Below are 17,719 nucleotides of genomic sequence, written 5' to 3'. Positions count from 1 at the left end.
AGGCATGTGTCTCCTCTGCACATTTCCCCTCCTCTTCTGTAGAGCTTTACTGGGCGCTGTTGGGCCTCTGCAGGGAGATTAACTTGACTCATGCAGGCACAGTTTTTCACAATCCAGTTTCATGTTCTGTGCGCCATTTTCAAGCTGTTCTGCAGGGCCAGCTACCCTGTTAGGCAAAGTGAGGCAGATACGGGAACATGGCCGAGGCAGCCACCAGGCCATTACTAAGGCTGGGTGATATAATAATAATAATAATAATAATAATAATAATAATTATTATTATTATTATTATTATTATTATTATTATTATTATTTATTTGTACCTCGCCCATCTGGCTGGGATTCCCCAGCCACTCTGGGCGGCTTCTAACAAAGACCAAAAATACATTAAAATGTCACACATCAAAAACTTCCCTAAACAGGGCTGCCTTCAGATGTCTTCTGAATGTCAGGGAGTTGTTTATCTCTTTGACATCTGGTGGGAGGGTGTTCCACAGGGCGGGCGCCACCACCGAGAAGGTCCTCTGCCTGGTTCCTTTGCTTCTCGCAATGAGGGAACCGCCAGAAGGCCCTCAGTGCTGGACTTCAGCGTCTGGGCAGAATGATATATATTGATATATCGTCCAAAACTGGTTTTAAGTCCATATCATGATATCGGTTTCGTATCTTTTGACCTGGCAATATATCACAAATCGTGTATGTGTGCTATATAAAAATCACAATGTGAGGAAAACCATGAAGCCAGCCAGTGCCTCTGCATAGCTCCATCCTTATTTCAGACATTGTGATTATCAGGATATTGTGATGTTTAGCTGGTGCTATATCACAGTGTTGAAAAAACCAGATATCACCCAGCCCTGGCTGTTACCCTCTTCCGAAGGCAGAGATGACAGACAGACAGACAGACAGACAGACAGACAAACTTAGCTGGTCTATAAGGTGCTACTGGACAATTTTTTATTTTTATTTTATTTTTATTTTGACTGCGTCGGACCAACACGGCTACCTACCTGAATCTAGAGACAAACAAACAGACAGACAGATTACTCTAAATTGTCACTGTTTGCTAATGAGAAAAACCCTGGAAAGTCACTCCCAGTCAAAGGATAAAATTACCTGGGGCAGATGGACAAACAGTCGGACGTGATATAAGGCATCTTCCTATTCTGGGTTTGCAAAAGATGGAGCCAGGGTTTCCATAGAGTGGCAAAAAATAGTGTTTAGAATTGTTGTATAAACTGGCCACCATGCAGAATATTGACAAGTGTTTGATCTGTGGTTGCAGCCATTCAACAAAGGCTTCGTTTTATTTATTTATAAATAAATATTTTTTTATTATTTTCCTTATACATACTTTTACAATACAACACATTAAATCACATAAATACTTTTAGCTCTGCCGAGCTGGCGACTTCCCTCCATTCCTTCAGCGGGTATCTCTTATTTTCTTATATCGTGTATTCTACTTTTTAACCTTATAACTGTTGTACATTGTAAGAGCTATTTCAATCCTGCCAGTGTTTTTAGAGTTTTACAATTATCCTTTATATACACCATAAATTTACTCCAACTTTCTTGAAACCTCTGATCGTCCTGATCCCGAATTCTTCCCATCAGTTTGGCTAGTTCTGCATAACTCATCATTTTCGTCTAGCGCTCCGCAATAGTAGGAATTTCTTGGAATTTCCAGTTTGGGGCAAGCATGTTTCTTGCCAAAGGCTTTGTTTTAATGTTGTTGTTGTTGTTGTTGTTTAGTCGTTTAGTCGTGTCCGCCTCTTCGTGACCCCATGGACCAGAGCACGCCAGGCACTTCTGTCTTCCACTGCCTCCTGCAGTTTGGTCAAACTCATGTTGGTAGCTTCACGAACACTATCCAACCATCTCATCCTCTGCCATCCCCTTCTCCTTGTGCCCTCCATCTTTCCCAACATCAGGGTCTTTTCCAGGGAGTCTTCTCTTCTCATGAGCTGGCCAAAGTACTGGAGCCTCAGCTTCAGGATCTGTCCTTCCAGTGAGCACTCAAGGCTGATTTCCTTCAGAATGGAGAGGTTTGATCTTCTTGCAGTCCAGGGGACTCTCCAGAGTCTCCTCCAGCACCAAAATTCAAAAGCATCCATTCTTCGGCGATCAGCCTTCTTTATAGTCCAGCTTTCATTATATATCATTTTAATAGCCAGCCCCTTCTCAGACACTCTGCATTTCCCCGTTGCTGGAGTCTGAAATGGCTTCTGTACAGTAAAATCCTTGGCAGTTTCAAAGCCAGCAGATGCCAGACTCCATTGGGGCACCAGTCTCTGTCTTAGGCTGAATTTGCTTGCAAAGCCTGTCCTGTCTGTTGCCTTCCCTTCAGAGCTCTGGGTCTTTCACACTCACAAAGAAAACATCACCCAGCTGGCTAGGTGGTGCAGAAATTTGCCTGCAGCTGTTTTAACTGAAATCAACGTGCTGGGAGGCAGGAACGATGATCTCTCTCTCTCTCTCTCTCTCTGCACATGCAAGTGGGGTCAGGATGAGGCCTCGGTTTCCCCAAACAGCACATAATTAGCTACCAAGAAGGAGAGCCAATCATAGGCCCCTTCCCGGATAACCAGATTTGAGCAGGCAACAATTGCTGTGCAATAGAAAATAAATGCTTTGTTATTAAAACTGCAAAATAATAATAATAATAATAATAATAATAATAATAATAATAATAATAATAATATCTATATCCCGCCCTCCCCAGCCGAAGCCGGGCTCAGGGCGGCTAACAACAATAAAATAATACAAAATTCTAAAATCATTTCATTATAAAATTAATTCAAATCAAATTAATGGCAACCATTGGGCTAGAGTTCTGTGAAGATTGGCAAAGGAGGGAGTCAGGCTGTGCCCTGGCCAAAGGCTTGGTGGAATAGCTCTGTCTTGCAGGCCCTGCAGAACTTCTGTGCATGCGCAAAGTGCGGTTTAGCGCTTCTGCTCATGCACGGAAACCCAGAAGTAACTGTTCCAGTACTTCCAGGTTCGGCATGGTGCACAACCCGAAATCACACAACCCGAAGCATCTGTAACCCGAGGTATGACTGTATAATTTCAGTTCTGGAAAGGAACCTCAGGTTACATACACTTCAGGTTACAGACGCTTCAGGTTACAGACTCCGCTAACCCAGAAATATTACCTCGGATTAAGAACTTTGCTTCAGGATGAGAACAGAAATCGTGCTCCGGTGGCGCAGCAGGAGGCCCCATTATCTAAAGTGGTGCTTCAGGTTAAGAACAGTTTCAGGTTAAGAACAGACCTCCAGAACAAATTACGTTCTTAACCCGAGGTACCACTGTATAGATATAGATATAAAATTTATTACATATAGAAGAATACAAATGTTTGAGAGATGTAGAAACGAACAGGGGCTTGACTGTTTGACATCATTGTGCTGCAATTTACGAAAACGATGGAGAGCAGAGGGGTTGAAAACAATGCCACGAATAGTAAGATCGGGATTGCACAGAAGCACAATGGAGCAGTCGATAATAAGTCCTTGAATACGGCCAAATCCAGGCAAAACTATACTTTCCAAGAGCCTCACAACCATGTCTTTTGATATATGGTATGTCTGGAACGACGACCGTGTAGCTACATAGGTTTGTCTTTGCACTTGGAAACTCGTAAATAATGGGTTTTTCGGATATTGCAATAAGTAGGACCTTCTTCGAACCAGGTATTATGAAGAGGAAAGGGCAAGTTAGTCCTCCATCCCTGGACAATGGTTAGTTGAGCAAATCAATTATAAGGCGGCAAACAAATAAATTATAAGATCAGCATTATCACTGGGGAAGGTGGACAGCAAACGGAGCTGAGGATTTTCTGAATCTCATGCAGCCAAGAGAACGCAGTCTGTCTGCAGCTGCCTGATTCTGATGACAGCTCATTTATTGTGGCAAACTAGTATGGAAAGCCCTGGCAAGGGCTCGTGTCAAACTGTGTCTCTCACCCTTGGATACGGGAAACTCAGTTGCTCCTAGGTGCATTCTAGCCTGCAGCCCAACTCAGTCAGCTTCTGATGCTACAGTCTGTTGGAAGTCCCTCTTGGATTCTTCCAGCTCGCTCTCCTAATCACAAGATTCTTTGTTGCTCTTGTTACGAAACGCATGAGCTTCTGGCAGAGGCGGTTGCGTTGCTGGCACAGGGCAAAGGCAGCGCAAGGAACTTTGTAGCTGGAGGCCTGAGGACTAGGATGAGGCAGACCAGAAACCTGTCTGCACCCAAAACAAATTCTGGAATATCCTCTTGCCGCCTCCTTTGCAGCCTTCCTTGTCTGACTTGATGTACTGTTGCAAACATACAGTACTTGAGGAGTTAATTTCTGAGCAATGCGAACAGAGCAGAATGTGGAGAGAGAAGAGCGAGCCAGAGGCTGGGTCTAGACATATCAAAGAAGCGTTTCAGATAAATGCGTGGGAAATTTAAACAGGGAAAACAGGTAGAGAAAAACAGGGTGCCACAGCGCCATCTGGTGGCACAATGTTATATCGCATATACAACGCATATAAATTGCTTTTTCATTAGCAATCTAAGTGAGTCCAGAGGTGCAGAATAACAGCTCATTTCTCTGGGGGGTGGGGTTAATGTAGCGTGGTAGCTTGAGTGTCAGGGAAGAAGTCCTGGATTCAAATCTTCATTAAATCACAGAACTGTAGAGTTGGAAGGGACACAAAGGAATCGCTCTGTTTAAAAACTTCCAAGGAAGGAGAGTCCATCACTTTCCAAGGGAGTCCATTCCACTTCTGAACAGCTCTTAGTGTCAGAGTGTTCTTCCTAATGTTAATCAGAATCTCCTGTCTCGTAATTTGAATCTGTTGGTTTGGGTCCTGCCCTCTGGGACGTCAGAAAACAAGCTTGTTCCCTCGTTCATGGGGAAGCGCTTCCGATATCTGAAGTCTTACCCAGGCCGTGAGTTTGCTAGGAACCCTATTCTTGCAGCCTGACAACTCTCTTGCCAGCATCATCATTGCTGTTGCTTATGGTTAATAATTATTGCAATACATTTCTGCCTTTGATAAAAACAAAAATACATGCAAGAAATTCAGTAAAAGCAAGCAGGCTCTGTATAGCACCTGTATTAAATGAGGCCCGAAACTAAAAACAATATTTGGCAAATCCAGAGAGACACAAAGTTCTGAAAAGCCCACAGGAATAGTCTAGCCTGGTCTCCTTTGCTGGGGAGACCCTATACAGTGGTACTTCGGGTTACATGCGCTTCAGGTTACATACACTTCAGGTTACAGACTCCGCTAACCCAGAAATAGTACCTCGGGTTAAGAACTTTGCTTCGGGATGAGAACAGAAATCGTGCAGCAGCGGCGCAGCGGCAGCAGGAGGCCCCATTAGCTAAAGTGGTGCTTCAGGTTAAGAACAGTTTCAGGTTAAGAATGGACCTCCAGAACGAATTACCGTATTTTTCGCTCTATAACACGCACCCAACCATAACACGCACGTAGTTTTTAGAGGAGGAAAATCTGTAGGCATGCCACCCATAGGCATTTCCTCCATAACACGCACAGACATTTCCCCTTACTTTCTAGGAGGAAAAAAGTGAGTGTTATGGTGCAAAAAATACGGTAAGTACTTAACCCGAGGTACCACTGTACTTTGGGTTTCATAAGTTTGAGCAGAGTGGGCTGGATTTAAGTTTGGTGTCCTTTCTCTAACCTTCAGTCCTGTCCTACATCTGCTCAGACCTTCCGTAGCTCGTCTCCTTTTGAACAGCTTGCAATGGGATGAAAACCAAACATTTTGACTTCCCTGCCCTGGCTGAAAGGACCTGGCACTGACACTTTTGTGTCACCCCCTAGAAAACCAGCCTTGATCTTTTGCTTAACGTGACTTCGCTTTCTAGATGAAATAGGAAAAGCTCGGCTGCAACGGGAGGGAAATGATATTTTTAGTAATCTTGTTTTTCTCCCAGGATCCACTGCCATAGAAAAGAAGGGGGGAATGTGCAATTTTTTTTGTGGACTTGAAAAGAAGCTGCCTGTGAGAGACTTTGTCAGTGGAGGCGTAAATATATTAATAACCCACCGGGCATCGCTGTCATATTTGTTTTCAAGCATCTATCATTCCTGAAGAAGAGAAATGATGCACAAGAGTGGAAGGGGGACGAGGACGATGAGTAAGAGGATGCTATATTAGTTGATCCATCCATTTAATCGGGGGTGGGGGTGAATCTGTAGCTCTCCCTGATCTCATTGGACTCTGACCATTGGACATGCTGGCTGGGACTGGTCGGAACAGGGAGGCCAACAACATCTAAAGGTTCTTCATCCCTGGTTTTAATTAGCTGCGGAATCTTTTGTTCATTTAAAGTGGTGCTCCCTATTAACCAGGCAGCTGGCTTTGGGGAAAAATTGGGTCATATCCAATGTATTGCAGGGGTTTGGAATAGGGGTCTTTTCCAACTCTACAATTCTATGTTATTCAGCTGATGGGCCAGAATGCGATATGATACGAGATTGTCATTGTCCCATACAGAACAACAAAACTGAAAAAAATCTACATCAGACATTCGGAAAACAACAAGCCTGCTATCCCAGCCTCGTTAGCCCCCTAAAAACTCTAATACCCCATAATTAAATACAATATACTCCCATAGAGACTACCATAAAGGTAAAGGGACCCCTGACCATTAGGTCCAGTCGTGGCCGACTCTGGGGTTGCGGCGCTCATCTTGCTTTATTGGCTGAGGGAGCCGGCGTACAGCTTCCGGGTCATGTGGCCAGCATGACTAAGCCGCATCTGGCAAACCAGAGCAGCGCACGGAAACGCCGTTTACCTTCCCGCCAGAGCAGTACCTATTTATCTACTTGCACTTTTACATGCTTTTGAACTGCTAGGTTGGCAGGAGCAGGGACTGAGCAACGGGAGCTCACCCTGTCATGGGGATTCGAACCACCGACCTTCTGATCGGCAAGTCCTAGGCTCTGTGGTTTAACCCACAGCGCCACCCACTACCTTACACTGTGTTTAAAACCAAAATCACATTTGGATAGAAACTGTTTCTCAGGCGGCTAGTCCTAGTCTTTATAACCCTGTACCTTCTTCCAGAAGGCAGAAGCTGAAAGAGATCATTTTCCGGGGTGCGCACTATCCTGCGCTATCTCTGCAGCTTTCTTATGACACCTGGAAGCATAGATTTGATCCAAGGTGGGAAGAGTGCACCCAATTATTCTCTCTGCAGTCTTTACAACCCTGGACAGCATTGTTTTTTCCCTGACCGTGCAGCTCCCAAACCACACACACCAGACAGGATACGATGGATGGGAAAGGATAAGTCTATCAGTGGCCACTAACCACAATGCCTCTGTTCTGCCTCTACTGTCAAAGGCAGCATGTGACGTGGGCCTTTTGGCTCCTGCAGAAACTGGCGTGAGTTGGCACCCCCAGACTCTAGAGGAGGAAGCAGAAGGAACAGATGGAGGAGCCAGCAGGGATGGAGGGAAGAAGGCCTTCCCTTCTGTCTCTAGGTGTCAGAGAGGAGGAAGGAAGCCTGCTGGCCTCATCAGGGAGAGGGGAAGGACGTGGACCAGCCAGAAGGTGAGGCTGAACAGGAGGAGGGTCATTGGAGCTGGAGGCAGAGGGGCAGGACACAGTCTCATTGCCAAGGGACTCCTTGTCAAGCTTTGTAGATAGGATTGTTGGTATTGTAATTTGGTGAAAAGAAAAATACTTGACTATAGAAAAGGAGAATTCCCTGGATGCCTAGATCCAGGTTTGGGGCAAGTCCAGCCTTGGTCCAGTATACCTGAAGTAGCGTCTCCACCCCCATCGTTCTGCCCGGACACTGAGGTCCAGCGCCCTGTTTAGGGAAGCTTTTAATGTTTAACAGACCACTGTATTTTAATACTTTGTTGGAAGCCGCCCAGAGTGGCTGGGGAGACCCAGCCAGATGGGTGGGGTATAAATAATAAATTATATTATTATTATTATTATTATTAGTAGTAGTAGTAGTAGTACTCTTTGGTGAGAGAGCCCCAGCAGATACTTAAACTCACAAAATATGCAGTAAAGTAAAAGCGGGAAAATATTTTCTGCCAGACCTTTAAAATAGCCCCTTCTAAGCGGCTTCCAAAGTTCCCCGTTCCCCTTAGCATAGGCAGAAACTGCACATTTGGTACGTTAAAAATGGTTTACTTACAAATCCTTCAAAGATCAAATGCATGCGCTTTCTCATACAGCAGCAAGAAAAACACAGGCGGTGAAACTTAGGTTCCAAAAGTGGTAAATGTTTCGAAATTATTTGTATAGAAACACAAAGATGTAGGGGTCCACATGGCGGAATGGGAGGATCAAAGACTGGGGCAATCAAGTCAGATTGACAGTGTATAAGAAATAGATTATTATTATTATTATTATTATTAACCCTTCCTGCCAAGGTGAAGGGGAGTGACCTGGCTAAGCCTGGCAGGACAGCTTCCTCTACTCTTCATGCATTAGATTTAAGTATGCTGGTTATATGAGGCTGGATGTCCCACAGGGATTAAATGAGCCCACCCAGATGGAGTGAGCAAACCCAAAGGGTGAGAAAGTCCCACAAATGAGCTCACTCTCCCCTGTCTTTAAAAGCTTCAGAGGAGGGGATGTGAAAACTGTCAGAACATCTCTATAGCTTCCATTCGATCATGAAACTCTTGCCTGCCTCATGTACCCTGGAATCTTGACTTGGAATGATAATCTGCTGAGCCTGTCAGCCTTTCAAGTAAAAGTTACAACTCTGTTTTGGGATGTGTGCTTCTGAATTCCAGTTGCTGGAGACCTCAGGAGGGGAAAGTGCTGATGGGCCTAGATCCTGCTCATAGGATCTGCTTTCAGCATCTGGATGGCCACTGTGAGAACAGGATGAGGACTCTGGCCAGCTGCAGCATCAGGGTGGTTTTGTGGAATGCAAAAGGTGCCTTTCCAGACTCACACCCTGTGCTGGAACAATGTGTAAAGGTAAAGGGACCCCTGACCATTAGGTCCAGTCGTGGCCGACTCTGGGGTTGCGGCGCTCATCTCGCTTTACTGGCCGAGGGAGCCGGTGTACAGCTTCTGGGTCATGTGGCCAGCATGACTGAGCCGCTTCTGGCAAACCAGAGCAGTGCACGGAAACGCCGTTTACCTTCCCGCCGGAGCGGTACCTATTTATCTACTTGCACTTTGACGTGCTTTCAAACTGCTAGGTTGGCAGGAGCTGGGACCGAGCAACGGGAGCTCACCCCGCTGCGGGGATTCGAACCGCCAACCTTCTGATCGGCAAGTCCTAGGCTCTGCGGTTTAACCCACAGCGCCACCTGCGTCCCAACGTGTAAGAATAGTAAATCCCACTACGGAAGCATCATGTTCTCTGGTTGCAGCCCAGTGCTTCTCCAGATAGCCCTATGCCAATTTATGCATATTTAACCGAGAGAAAACTCTCACATAATTAATTGAAGCCTTTAATTGGGTAGTGCCCTTAATGGGTCGCAAAGTGACCTCCTGCCTTCAACCCGCCCTTAGTGCGGGGACTTGGCAGCGGAACGCTTCCTTTGGTTAAATCTGTCGCTTGCTGTGGCTAATCTCTTCTAATGCCACCATAATCCCATTATTGAAAACAACTGAAAAGCTAGGAGTTAAAGGGATGAAAAGATTTATTTAGTCTGTGCTGCTGGGTGAGCTTTTTTGTATGGCTGCCGTTCATCAAATCATCTTTGGGTCCAGTCTGCATTTCCCCAAATTTGTGATTGCTCTCCCTGCTTCAGCTAACTGGTGACTTTGCTGGACAGTTCCCAGAATTCCCTGGGGAGAGGAACAGACTGTTAACCTATCCCTCTGGGGAATTGTAGCTCTGTTCAGGGAACGGGGGTCTCCAAACAAATCTCAGCCCGTTTAACAAACCACAGTCCCCTAGGTTCTGGGGGAAGCCACAAGTGTTTAAAGTTGTGCATGCTCTAGTTATCTTCCGCTTGGATTACTGCAATGCGCTCTACGTGGGGCTACCTTTGAAGGTGATTCAGAAACTACAACTAATCCAGAATGCGGCAGCTAGACTGGGGACTGGGAGTGGCCATCCGAGACCACATAACACCGGTCCTGAAAGACCTACATTGGCTCCCAGGATGTTTCCAAGCACAATTCAAAGTGTTGCTGCTGACCTTTAAAGCCCTAAACGGCCTCAGTCCAGTATACCTGAAGGAGTGTCTCCACCCCCATCGTTCTGCCCGGACACTGAGATCCAGCTCCAAGGGCCTTCTGGCGGTTCCCTCCCTGCGAGAAGTGAGGTTACAGGGAACCAGGCAGAGGGCCTTCTCAGTGGTGGCGCCCACCCTGTGGAACGCCCTCCTGTCAGATGTCAAGGAAATAAACAACTATCTGACTTTTATAAGACATCTGAAGGCAGCCCTGTTTAGGGAAGTTTTTAATGTTTGAAGTTTTATTCTGTTTTTAGTTTTCTATTGGGAGCCACCTAAAGTGGCTGGGGAAACCCAGCCAGATGGGTGGGGTATAAATAATAAAATGATGATGATGATTATGATGATTAAAGGTAAAGGTACCCCTGCCCGTACGGGCCAGTCTTGCCAGACTCTAGGGTTGTGCGCCCATCTCACTCAAGAGGCCGTGGGCCAGCGCTGTCCGAAGACACTTCCGGGTCACGTGGCCAGCGTGACATCGCTGCTCTGGCGAGCCAGAGCCGCACACGGAAACGCCGTTTACCTTCCCGCTGGTAAGCGGTCCCTATTTATCTACTTGCACCCGGAGGTGCTTTCGAACTGCTAGGTTGGCAGGCGCTGGGACCGAACGACGGGAGCGCACCCGGCCGCAGGGATTCGAACCGCCGACCTTTCGATCGGCAAGCCCTAGGCGCTGAGGCTTTTACCCACAGCGCCACCTGTGTCCCCCGATTATGATGATTATACTGCTTTAAATGTTTAGTGTAGATAGGGCTTACATTTTGACTCAGGTATCCAGTCAAGTGACCTGCTTCGCAAGTCACCTGCTGCCTAGAAATTGCGTTGGAGCCAGAATTGCAGACCCATGCCATCTGAATTTGGCCAAAGCGAGCGAAAAACAGCCATGTGCTGTGGCTGGATATTACATCTCAGAAACTGGGATTAGCAGGCCCATCTTTTGGCAGCTGATACTGTTCCAAGGGTTAAACCACAGAGCCTGGGACTTGCCGATCAGAAGGTCGGTGGTTCGAATCCCCGCAACTGGGTGAGCTCCCGTTGCTCGGTCCCTGCTCCTGCCAACCTAGCAGTTCGAAAGCATGTCACAGTGCAAGTAGATAAATAGGTACCACTCCAGCAGGAAGGTTTCCGTTTCTGTGCGCTGCTCTGGTTCGCCAGAAGTGGCTTATTCATGCTGACCACATGACCCGGAAGCTGTATGCCGGCTCCCTCGGCCTGAAAGCGAGATGAGCGCTGCAACCCCAGAGTCGGCCACAACTGGACCTAATGGTCAGGGGTCCCTTTACCTTTACTATTCCAAGCAGCAGCAGCAAGTGTGGGAAGGCAGGCAGGAGGACGGCTGCCCCTTAGGAATATTCCCTAGAGAGGCCCCAGGGTCTGTTAGCAAAAAATAACTTGCTTCTCTGACCAGCGGCATTTGGATACGATGACAACATCGGGAGTGGGAGAGGCGCTCCCCATGCCAGCCGCAACCTGAAACCTCCCTCGGGGTTACGCGTTCCTCTTCCAGCGAAAGATGAAACCTGATTTTGCAGGTTTGTGATCCCTATTTAGCGTCACCCTTGGTAAGATGTTAATTAGCATGGCTTCATGGAGGTGCTGAGAACAGCGGTTTGGCTCTGAGCTAACAAACAACACTGCAGCTGCCTTCATCGCAGCAGATGTTTCAAGGCCACCTCCTTTTACTTCACTGAGCAGAGGGGGGGGGATCTCTGAAGTCACCAGGTTCAAGCCCCAACTCAGTGCAATCTGACCCCTGCTTCAATATCTCTGCCCTCTTTCCCTGAGGAAGCTCTGCTCCATTGCTGCCATTGGCCAGCTTCTACCTAGAGCTTAGCCAGTCTGACACCCCCTAATTCCCACCTACTGACTGTATCCCTGTAGCAAACAGTATTGAAAGTGGGTTTGTGTGTAACCGCTGCAACACCATCCTGAGCACAAATCACCAGCAATGCACAGTAAAGGGGGGGGGCGTTCCTTTAGGGCCCCACATTTAAATGCTGTGCGTGTGTGCATTTAAGCAACCTTGGGCAGAACGGCCAGTAATGGATTTAAAGGCCAGGGACTACGGGATCCCTGTTCTTGGAGACGGGAACAAATCTGTCTCCTAAAGTCAAGGGAGCAGTTCTCATTCGTACAGGCAGACAGGAGACTTCCCAATTCTGCATTTGTCCTCTAATGCAAATATGGTGGGGAGGGCATTCTAGGATTTGCAGTACCTACGTGAAAGGCAATGTGTTGTGCCAAATTCAGGCATAAAGGCAGCAGGACAGTTGCCACTACAGGTGTGTGTGTGGGTGTGGGTGTGGGTGTTCGGGGGGGGGGGGTTATAGCATTCCAGCCACATGGAAGCAAATCTGTGCCTATGGCTCCCTTGCTGTTGTGTCCGTCCCCCCACGCCAAGCACCACCAGCTATTTTCAGCTGGCAAAAGCAGCAGCCACTGGGTTATGAGACCTTGCATTCATAAAGCCCAGTGGTTAGACAGCCAGGCCAACTTAATAGGCCACCAGCAGATATACTAAAGTAAAGGACATATAAACCTTTTAAGGTTTATAAGCCAGTGTGGTGTCGTGGTTAAGAGCGGTAGTCTCGTAATCTGGTGAACCGGGTTCGCTTCCCTGCTCCTCCACATGCAGCTGCTGGGTGACCTTGGGCCAGTCACACTTCTCTGAAGTCTCTCAGCCCCACTCACCTCACAGAGTGTTTGTTGAGGGGGAGGAAGGGAAAGGAGAATGTGAGCCGCTTTGAGACTCCTTAAAGGGAGTGAAAGGCAGGATATCAAATCCAAACGCTTCTTCTGGGGTCCCCAACATGGCACTCGTGGGCACGATGGTCTTGCCACCTACCAAGGCTCCTGCCCCCCCCCCAGTTTTTAGTTTTTATTTAGTTGTAAATTGAGGGGTGTTTTTTGTTTTTACTTTTGAGGTGGGTTGTTTCGGGAATTGCCTGTTTTTCTGTTTTTATATATATGTGATTTGCCTGTTGTGGGGAGTGGGAGGCAATTCTGAACATGTTTTAATTCAGTGATATTTGTATTTCGTTCTTCGATTCTGAAATGTGTCCTTAAAGGTTGGGGGTCCCTGTTTTCGCTCCATCGTTTTCCTGGCCTCCTTTCCTCATTCTCCCTCTTTTTCCCCTTCTTGCCTTCCAGATAATTGCATTCTGACATTGAATTGGACCGGAAGGAAAATGGTGTGTATTCTAACGAAGACAAACGCCCTTATTTCAATGAGAGAGACCCGGTCATAAGGAGTGGAGGGCAGAGAGCCTTTTGCTACAAGACAGATATTTGCAGATAAGGTGACAAGATCTCTGTTTTGGAAAGAGCTCCTCCAGATAAGACACGGCCATGTACTCGTTTCTGCCGGAGAACTTCACCCCCGTGAAGCAGAAGCCGGTCAAGGAGTTGAAACCCATGATAGTGGCCATTGTGCTCGGCCTCATCCTGCTCATCGCAGCCGTGGTGGCCTGGTGCTACTACGTGTCGTCCCTTCGGAAGGCAGAGAGGCTGAAGACGGAGCAAATGGACCTCCATCAGGACGGCTTCACCATCAAAAACCAGGATGGGGAGATCGTCTTCAGGTTGGCCTTCCAGTCAGGTATCCTTGACTTGGAGTCTTGCTCCAGGGAGGGTGCGAATCTAACCTGCACCAGGACTGACAAAGGGAAGCTCAACTTCTTCATTAAGATCGTCACCCCAAAAGACACGGTGATGTGCTACCGAGTCCGCTGGGAGGAGTTTGTGGCGGACACCGTGGTGGAGCACAAGATGTTCTGGGGGGACGCCCACTGGTATGGGGGCTGCGAGATGAGCGTGCAGCACTGGCCCATTAAGCTGCCCGGGTACCAGGAGCCCATGCCGTTTGTGACCAGCGACGTGTACTCTTTCAGGAACAGCTTTGGGGGCATCCTAGAGAGGTACTGGCTGTCCTCCAAAGCGGCCGCCATCAAGATCAACGACTCTGTGCCCTTCCACCTCGGGTTCAACGCCTCCGAAAGGTCCCTCGTCTTCCAGGCCAGGTACAAAGATTCCCCCTACAAACCTCCGCTGGGGCAGCCGCCGTTCCCAGAGCTGAGCTACCGTGTCTGTATCGGCTCCGACGTGACCTCCATCCACAAGTACATGGTGAGGAAGTATTTCTACAAGCCTTCAAAGATCCCCTCGGAAAACGCCTTCAAGTACCCGATCTGGTCAACCTGGGCCTTGTACAAAAACGACATTGACCAGGACAAGCTGCTGCGCTTTGCTGAGAAGATCAAAAAGTACAAGTTCAACTGGAGTCACATTGAGATAGACGACACCTACACGCAAGCGTACGGGGACTTCGACTTCGACCCGGTCAAGTTCCCGAACGTGACAGAGACGTTCAAGAAACTCAAAGAAGACGGGTTTCAGGTCACTCTCTGGACGCACCCGTTCATAAACTACAATTCCTCCAACTTTGGGGTAGGAATAGAGAGACAGCTTTTCATCAAGGAGCCGACAGGGAGGCTTCCTGCTATGGTCGAATGGTGGAACGGGATTGGCGCCATATTGGATTTCACCAACCCTGCAGCCAGGGATTGGTTCCAGAGCCACCTGAGGCAACTCCGGAGTAAGTACGGCATCTCTTCCTTCAAGTTTGATGCTGGAGAGACCAGCTACCTTCCCAAACAGTTCAGCACCTTCCGCCCCTTGTCGGACCCCAGCATTTGGTCCAGGCGCTACACGGAAATGGCCATCCCATTTTACGAGCTAGCGGAGGTCAGGGTTGGCTACCAGTCTCAGAACATCTCCTGCTTCTTCCGCATCATTGACAGGGATTCTGTCTGGGGTTATGAGCTTGGGCTGAAGTCCTTGATACCGACCGTCTTGACCATCAGCATGCTGGGATACCCTTTCATATCGGCCGACATGATTGGCGGGAACTTCTTTCCCAACAAGACGGATGGGGCGGTGGAAATCCCAGACCAAGAGCTCTACATCCGATGGCTGGAGCTGTCGGCCTTCATGCCTTCCATGCAGTTCTCCATTCCACCATGGCTCTACGACAAAGAGGTCATAGACATCGCCCTGAAGTTCACCAGGCTCCACGAGTCTTTGGTTGCCCCCCTCTTGCTGGAGCTGGCCGGGGAGATCACCGACACTGGGGACCCCATCATCCGGCCCATCTGGTGGATTTCTCCCCACGACGAGGCTGCACACAAGATCGACTCCCAGTTCCTGATTGGGGACACCCTGATGGTGGCTCCCGTCTTGGAGATGGGCAAGCAAGAGAGAGACATTTACATCCCAGCTGGCAAATGGCGCAGCTACAAAGGGGAGCTCTTTGAAAAGACACCCACCTTGGTGACGGATTATCCCGTCGATTTGGATGAAGTAGCTTATTTTGTGTGGGTGTCCTAACCGCCTTCAGCTACTGCTGCCACCACCAGCTCTGAAGCTTAGTGAAAGTCAACCAGGCCTTATTCTAGGAATATTAACAACAAATAATTCTAATCCGTTAAGGAGGCAGAAGGGGGTGGGAGACTGGAAATGGCTATATATTTGTCCCTCGCATATGCTGTAAAGATCTAGCTTCGTTCTTGTGATCTAGAAAAATGCTGGATCACAATGGCGTGGGATTTGCACATTCGAGGAAACGGTCTTTCCGGTCTCCCCTCGCAAGGCCCATAACTGCACAGGATCTCAGCCCCAAGCAAATTTGTTCCATTTTTCGATGTGGGTCTTGGGGGCCTTTGCAATGCCAGCTGCAATTATTTACAATCCCATCTGTAGTGTCTCTGGTGCCTCGGATTGGGTGCACGTTGCAGGCTGTTAGCCAGACCGTCCAGAATGGATCCTTTTTTAAGCTGTGGGAAGCTGTTCCCTGCCTATAGCTTTTCCAAATATGAACCAAGGGGAAACCTTGAGCTATGAGCAAGGGATCCCTGCCCTTCTAGGGAAGGGGTTCTTTCCCCAGATAGAGAGGTGTTCAGGGTTGCTACAGCACAACTAGCCTTACATTTTACAGTGCAGTAAGCTATTATTTGAAATAACTGGGGAGGTTTTCCTAAAGAGTATAACTTCGGTTTATTACAGGCACAGATACCCACACACATACATATATATATTCCTCGTCTGGTGTTAGATGAGGCTGGCTTATCATGTTGTGTAGGCCTTTAGGTACCAGGCTGGGCTGGTTACTCAGCTCTGGGGCTTTTGAACAGGACTGGCATCTCAGCTTTCCCCTCGCTGATGCCAGCCACCTTCTTGCCAAGGCAATCTTTGGCTAGCAAAAAGGATGATAATCTCCGATATATGGGTGGCATGCTTGCTCCCACAGCGAACAGGTGTGCTTTAGAGGTGTGGATCGGGACTTAAAAGCCCTTCCTTGCTGCTGTTGTTGCTGCTGCGCCTCCTCTGGGGTTATTTTCAAAGGTGCCTTTGCAGCTGTGTTGCCAATAAAGGATTGACTTTCAACTCATCAACGGTTCCCAGGAAGAAGGGCATCGCCAGACTCTCCCAGGCAAGACGGCAAGCTCTTGTTGGCAGCCCATGGGACTCTTGTGTGTTCAAAGAGGCAACTGGGGGGGCGGTGAGAGCAGGGGCATCAAAGCTCTACTGTTAACTTACTAATAGGACCCGGAATAAAAATGGTTCGTCCTGCTCCCAAGTGATGCTGTGCCAAATGGGCAGATTCGTGGTTTCTCCTTCTGGAAGGCAAACTGAAGCTAATGCAACCTGGTGTGTTTTTGTTTTCATTAGGATTTGAGAAGGGGAATCCTTCTCCTTATAGTCGACTGCAGTGAGGAATTTTTAAGGGGTGGGAGCATAGCTGTCAACTTTCAGATTTGAAAATAAGGGATCAGCAGCCTCACCTGTCCCAGCGACAGTCTACGGGATATCTAACAATCCAGGATAGCAGTGGGAAACGGTGCTGGAATAAGGGAATTTCCCGCAAAAAAAGGGAAGGTTGACAGCGGTGGGTGGGAGATCTACTCTCCAAAAGCCCCTACTTGGCTCCCCATTGCATCATGGTGACTGCCATTTTGGGGGGGGAAATTGGCAGGCCATATTACGATTTGCCCTCTTCCCTGAGTGGTAGACATCTTAAGGACCTTTCGCTCCCATTTTTACGCCCTCTCAAGCTATGTATTTTGCTTTTTAAAAGGAAAAGGGCTCAGAATCCTGAAAAGAGGAAGGATGTTCTGTGCTGCTAAGGACCATGGGGAATAGCGCCCAGGAGTAAAACGGAATGCAGAGGAACCTATTAGCTGGTTATTCAGGGCAGCATAAACAGTAAAGAAAACCCTTCACTTATGAAAGTATGGGTTTATTATTATTATTATTATTATTATTATTATTAAAAAATTTTAATGATATTTATTAAAGTTTCAAAGAAAAGATTACATAAATAAAAAGAAGGAAAAAAAGAAAAAAATACAAAATACAAAAAAAGATAAAAAACACTTTAAAAACACATCAATCTCCATGCCTTACATTTCATTTCCTTGCTTCCCTGACCTCCTCACGCCTCCCTTTTTTGTATTCCAGTTCTATTAATTAATTCAGCAAT

At 47.6% G+C, this 17,719-nt stretch overlaps 1 protein-coding gene across 3 annotated transcripts in view; it reads left to right on the top strand.

Moving 5' to 3' along the window:
* LOC310688915 (myogenesis-regulating glycosidase-like) overlaps positions 1 to 16,883 on the top strand; it is a 28,656-nt gene extending 11,773 nt beyond the window's left edge. Inside the window, exons 1-2 of one of the 3 annotated variants that reach the window (XM_083465963.1) lie at positions 8,632 to 8,732; positions 13,333 to 16,883. In XM_083465963.1, the coding sequence (XP_083322089.1) occupies positions 13,531 to 15,567 (2,037 nt within the window). In that variant the 5' untranslated portion in view covers positions 8,632 to 8,732; positions 13,333 to 13,530 and the 3' untranslated portion in view covers positions 15,568 to 16,883. Of the gene's footprint in view, positions 1 to 8,631; positions 8,733 to 8,843; positions 8,969 to 13,332 lie in introns of those variants that run through there. The other 2 variants (XM_083465962.1, XM_083465961.1) reach the window with 2 other exon arrangements.
* The last annotated feature ends 836 nt before the right edge of the window (positions 16,884 to 17,719 follow it).

This window comes from Podarcis liolepis (assembly GCF_965112155.1).
Source record: "Podarcis liolepis genome assembly, chromosome: 11".
Classification (NCBI taxonomy): domain Eukaryota; kingdom Metazoa; phylum Chordata; class Lepidosauria; order Squamata; family Lacertidae; genus Podarcis; species Podarcis liolepis.
This window is presented reverse-complemented; position numbering and strand designations above follow the sequence as displayed.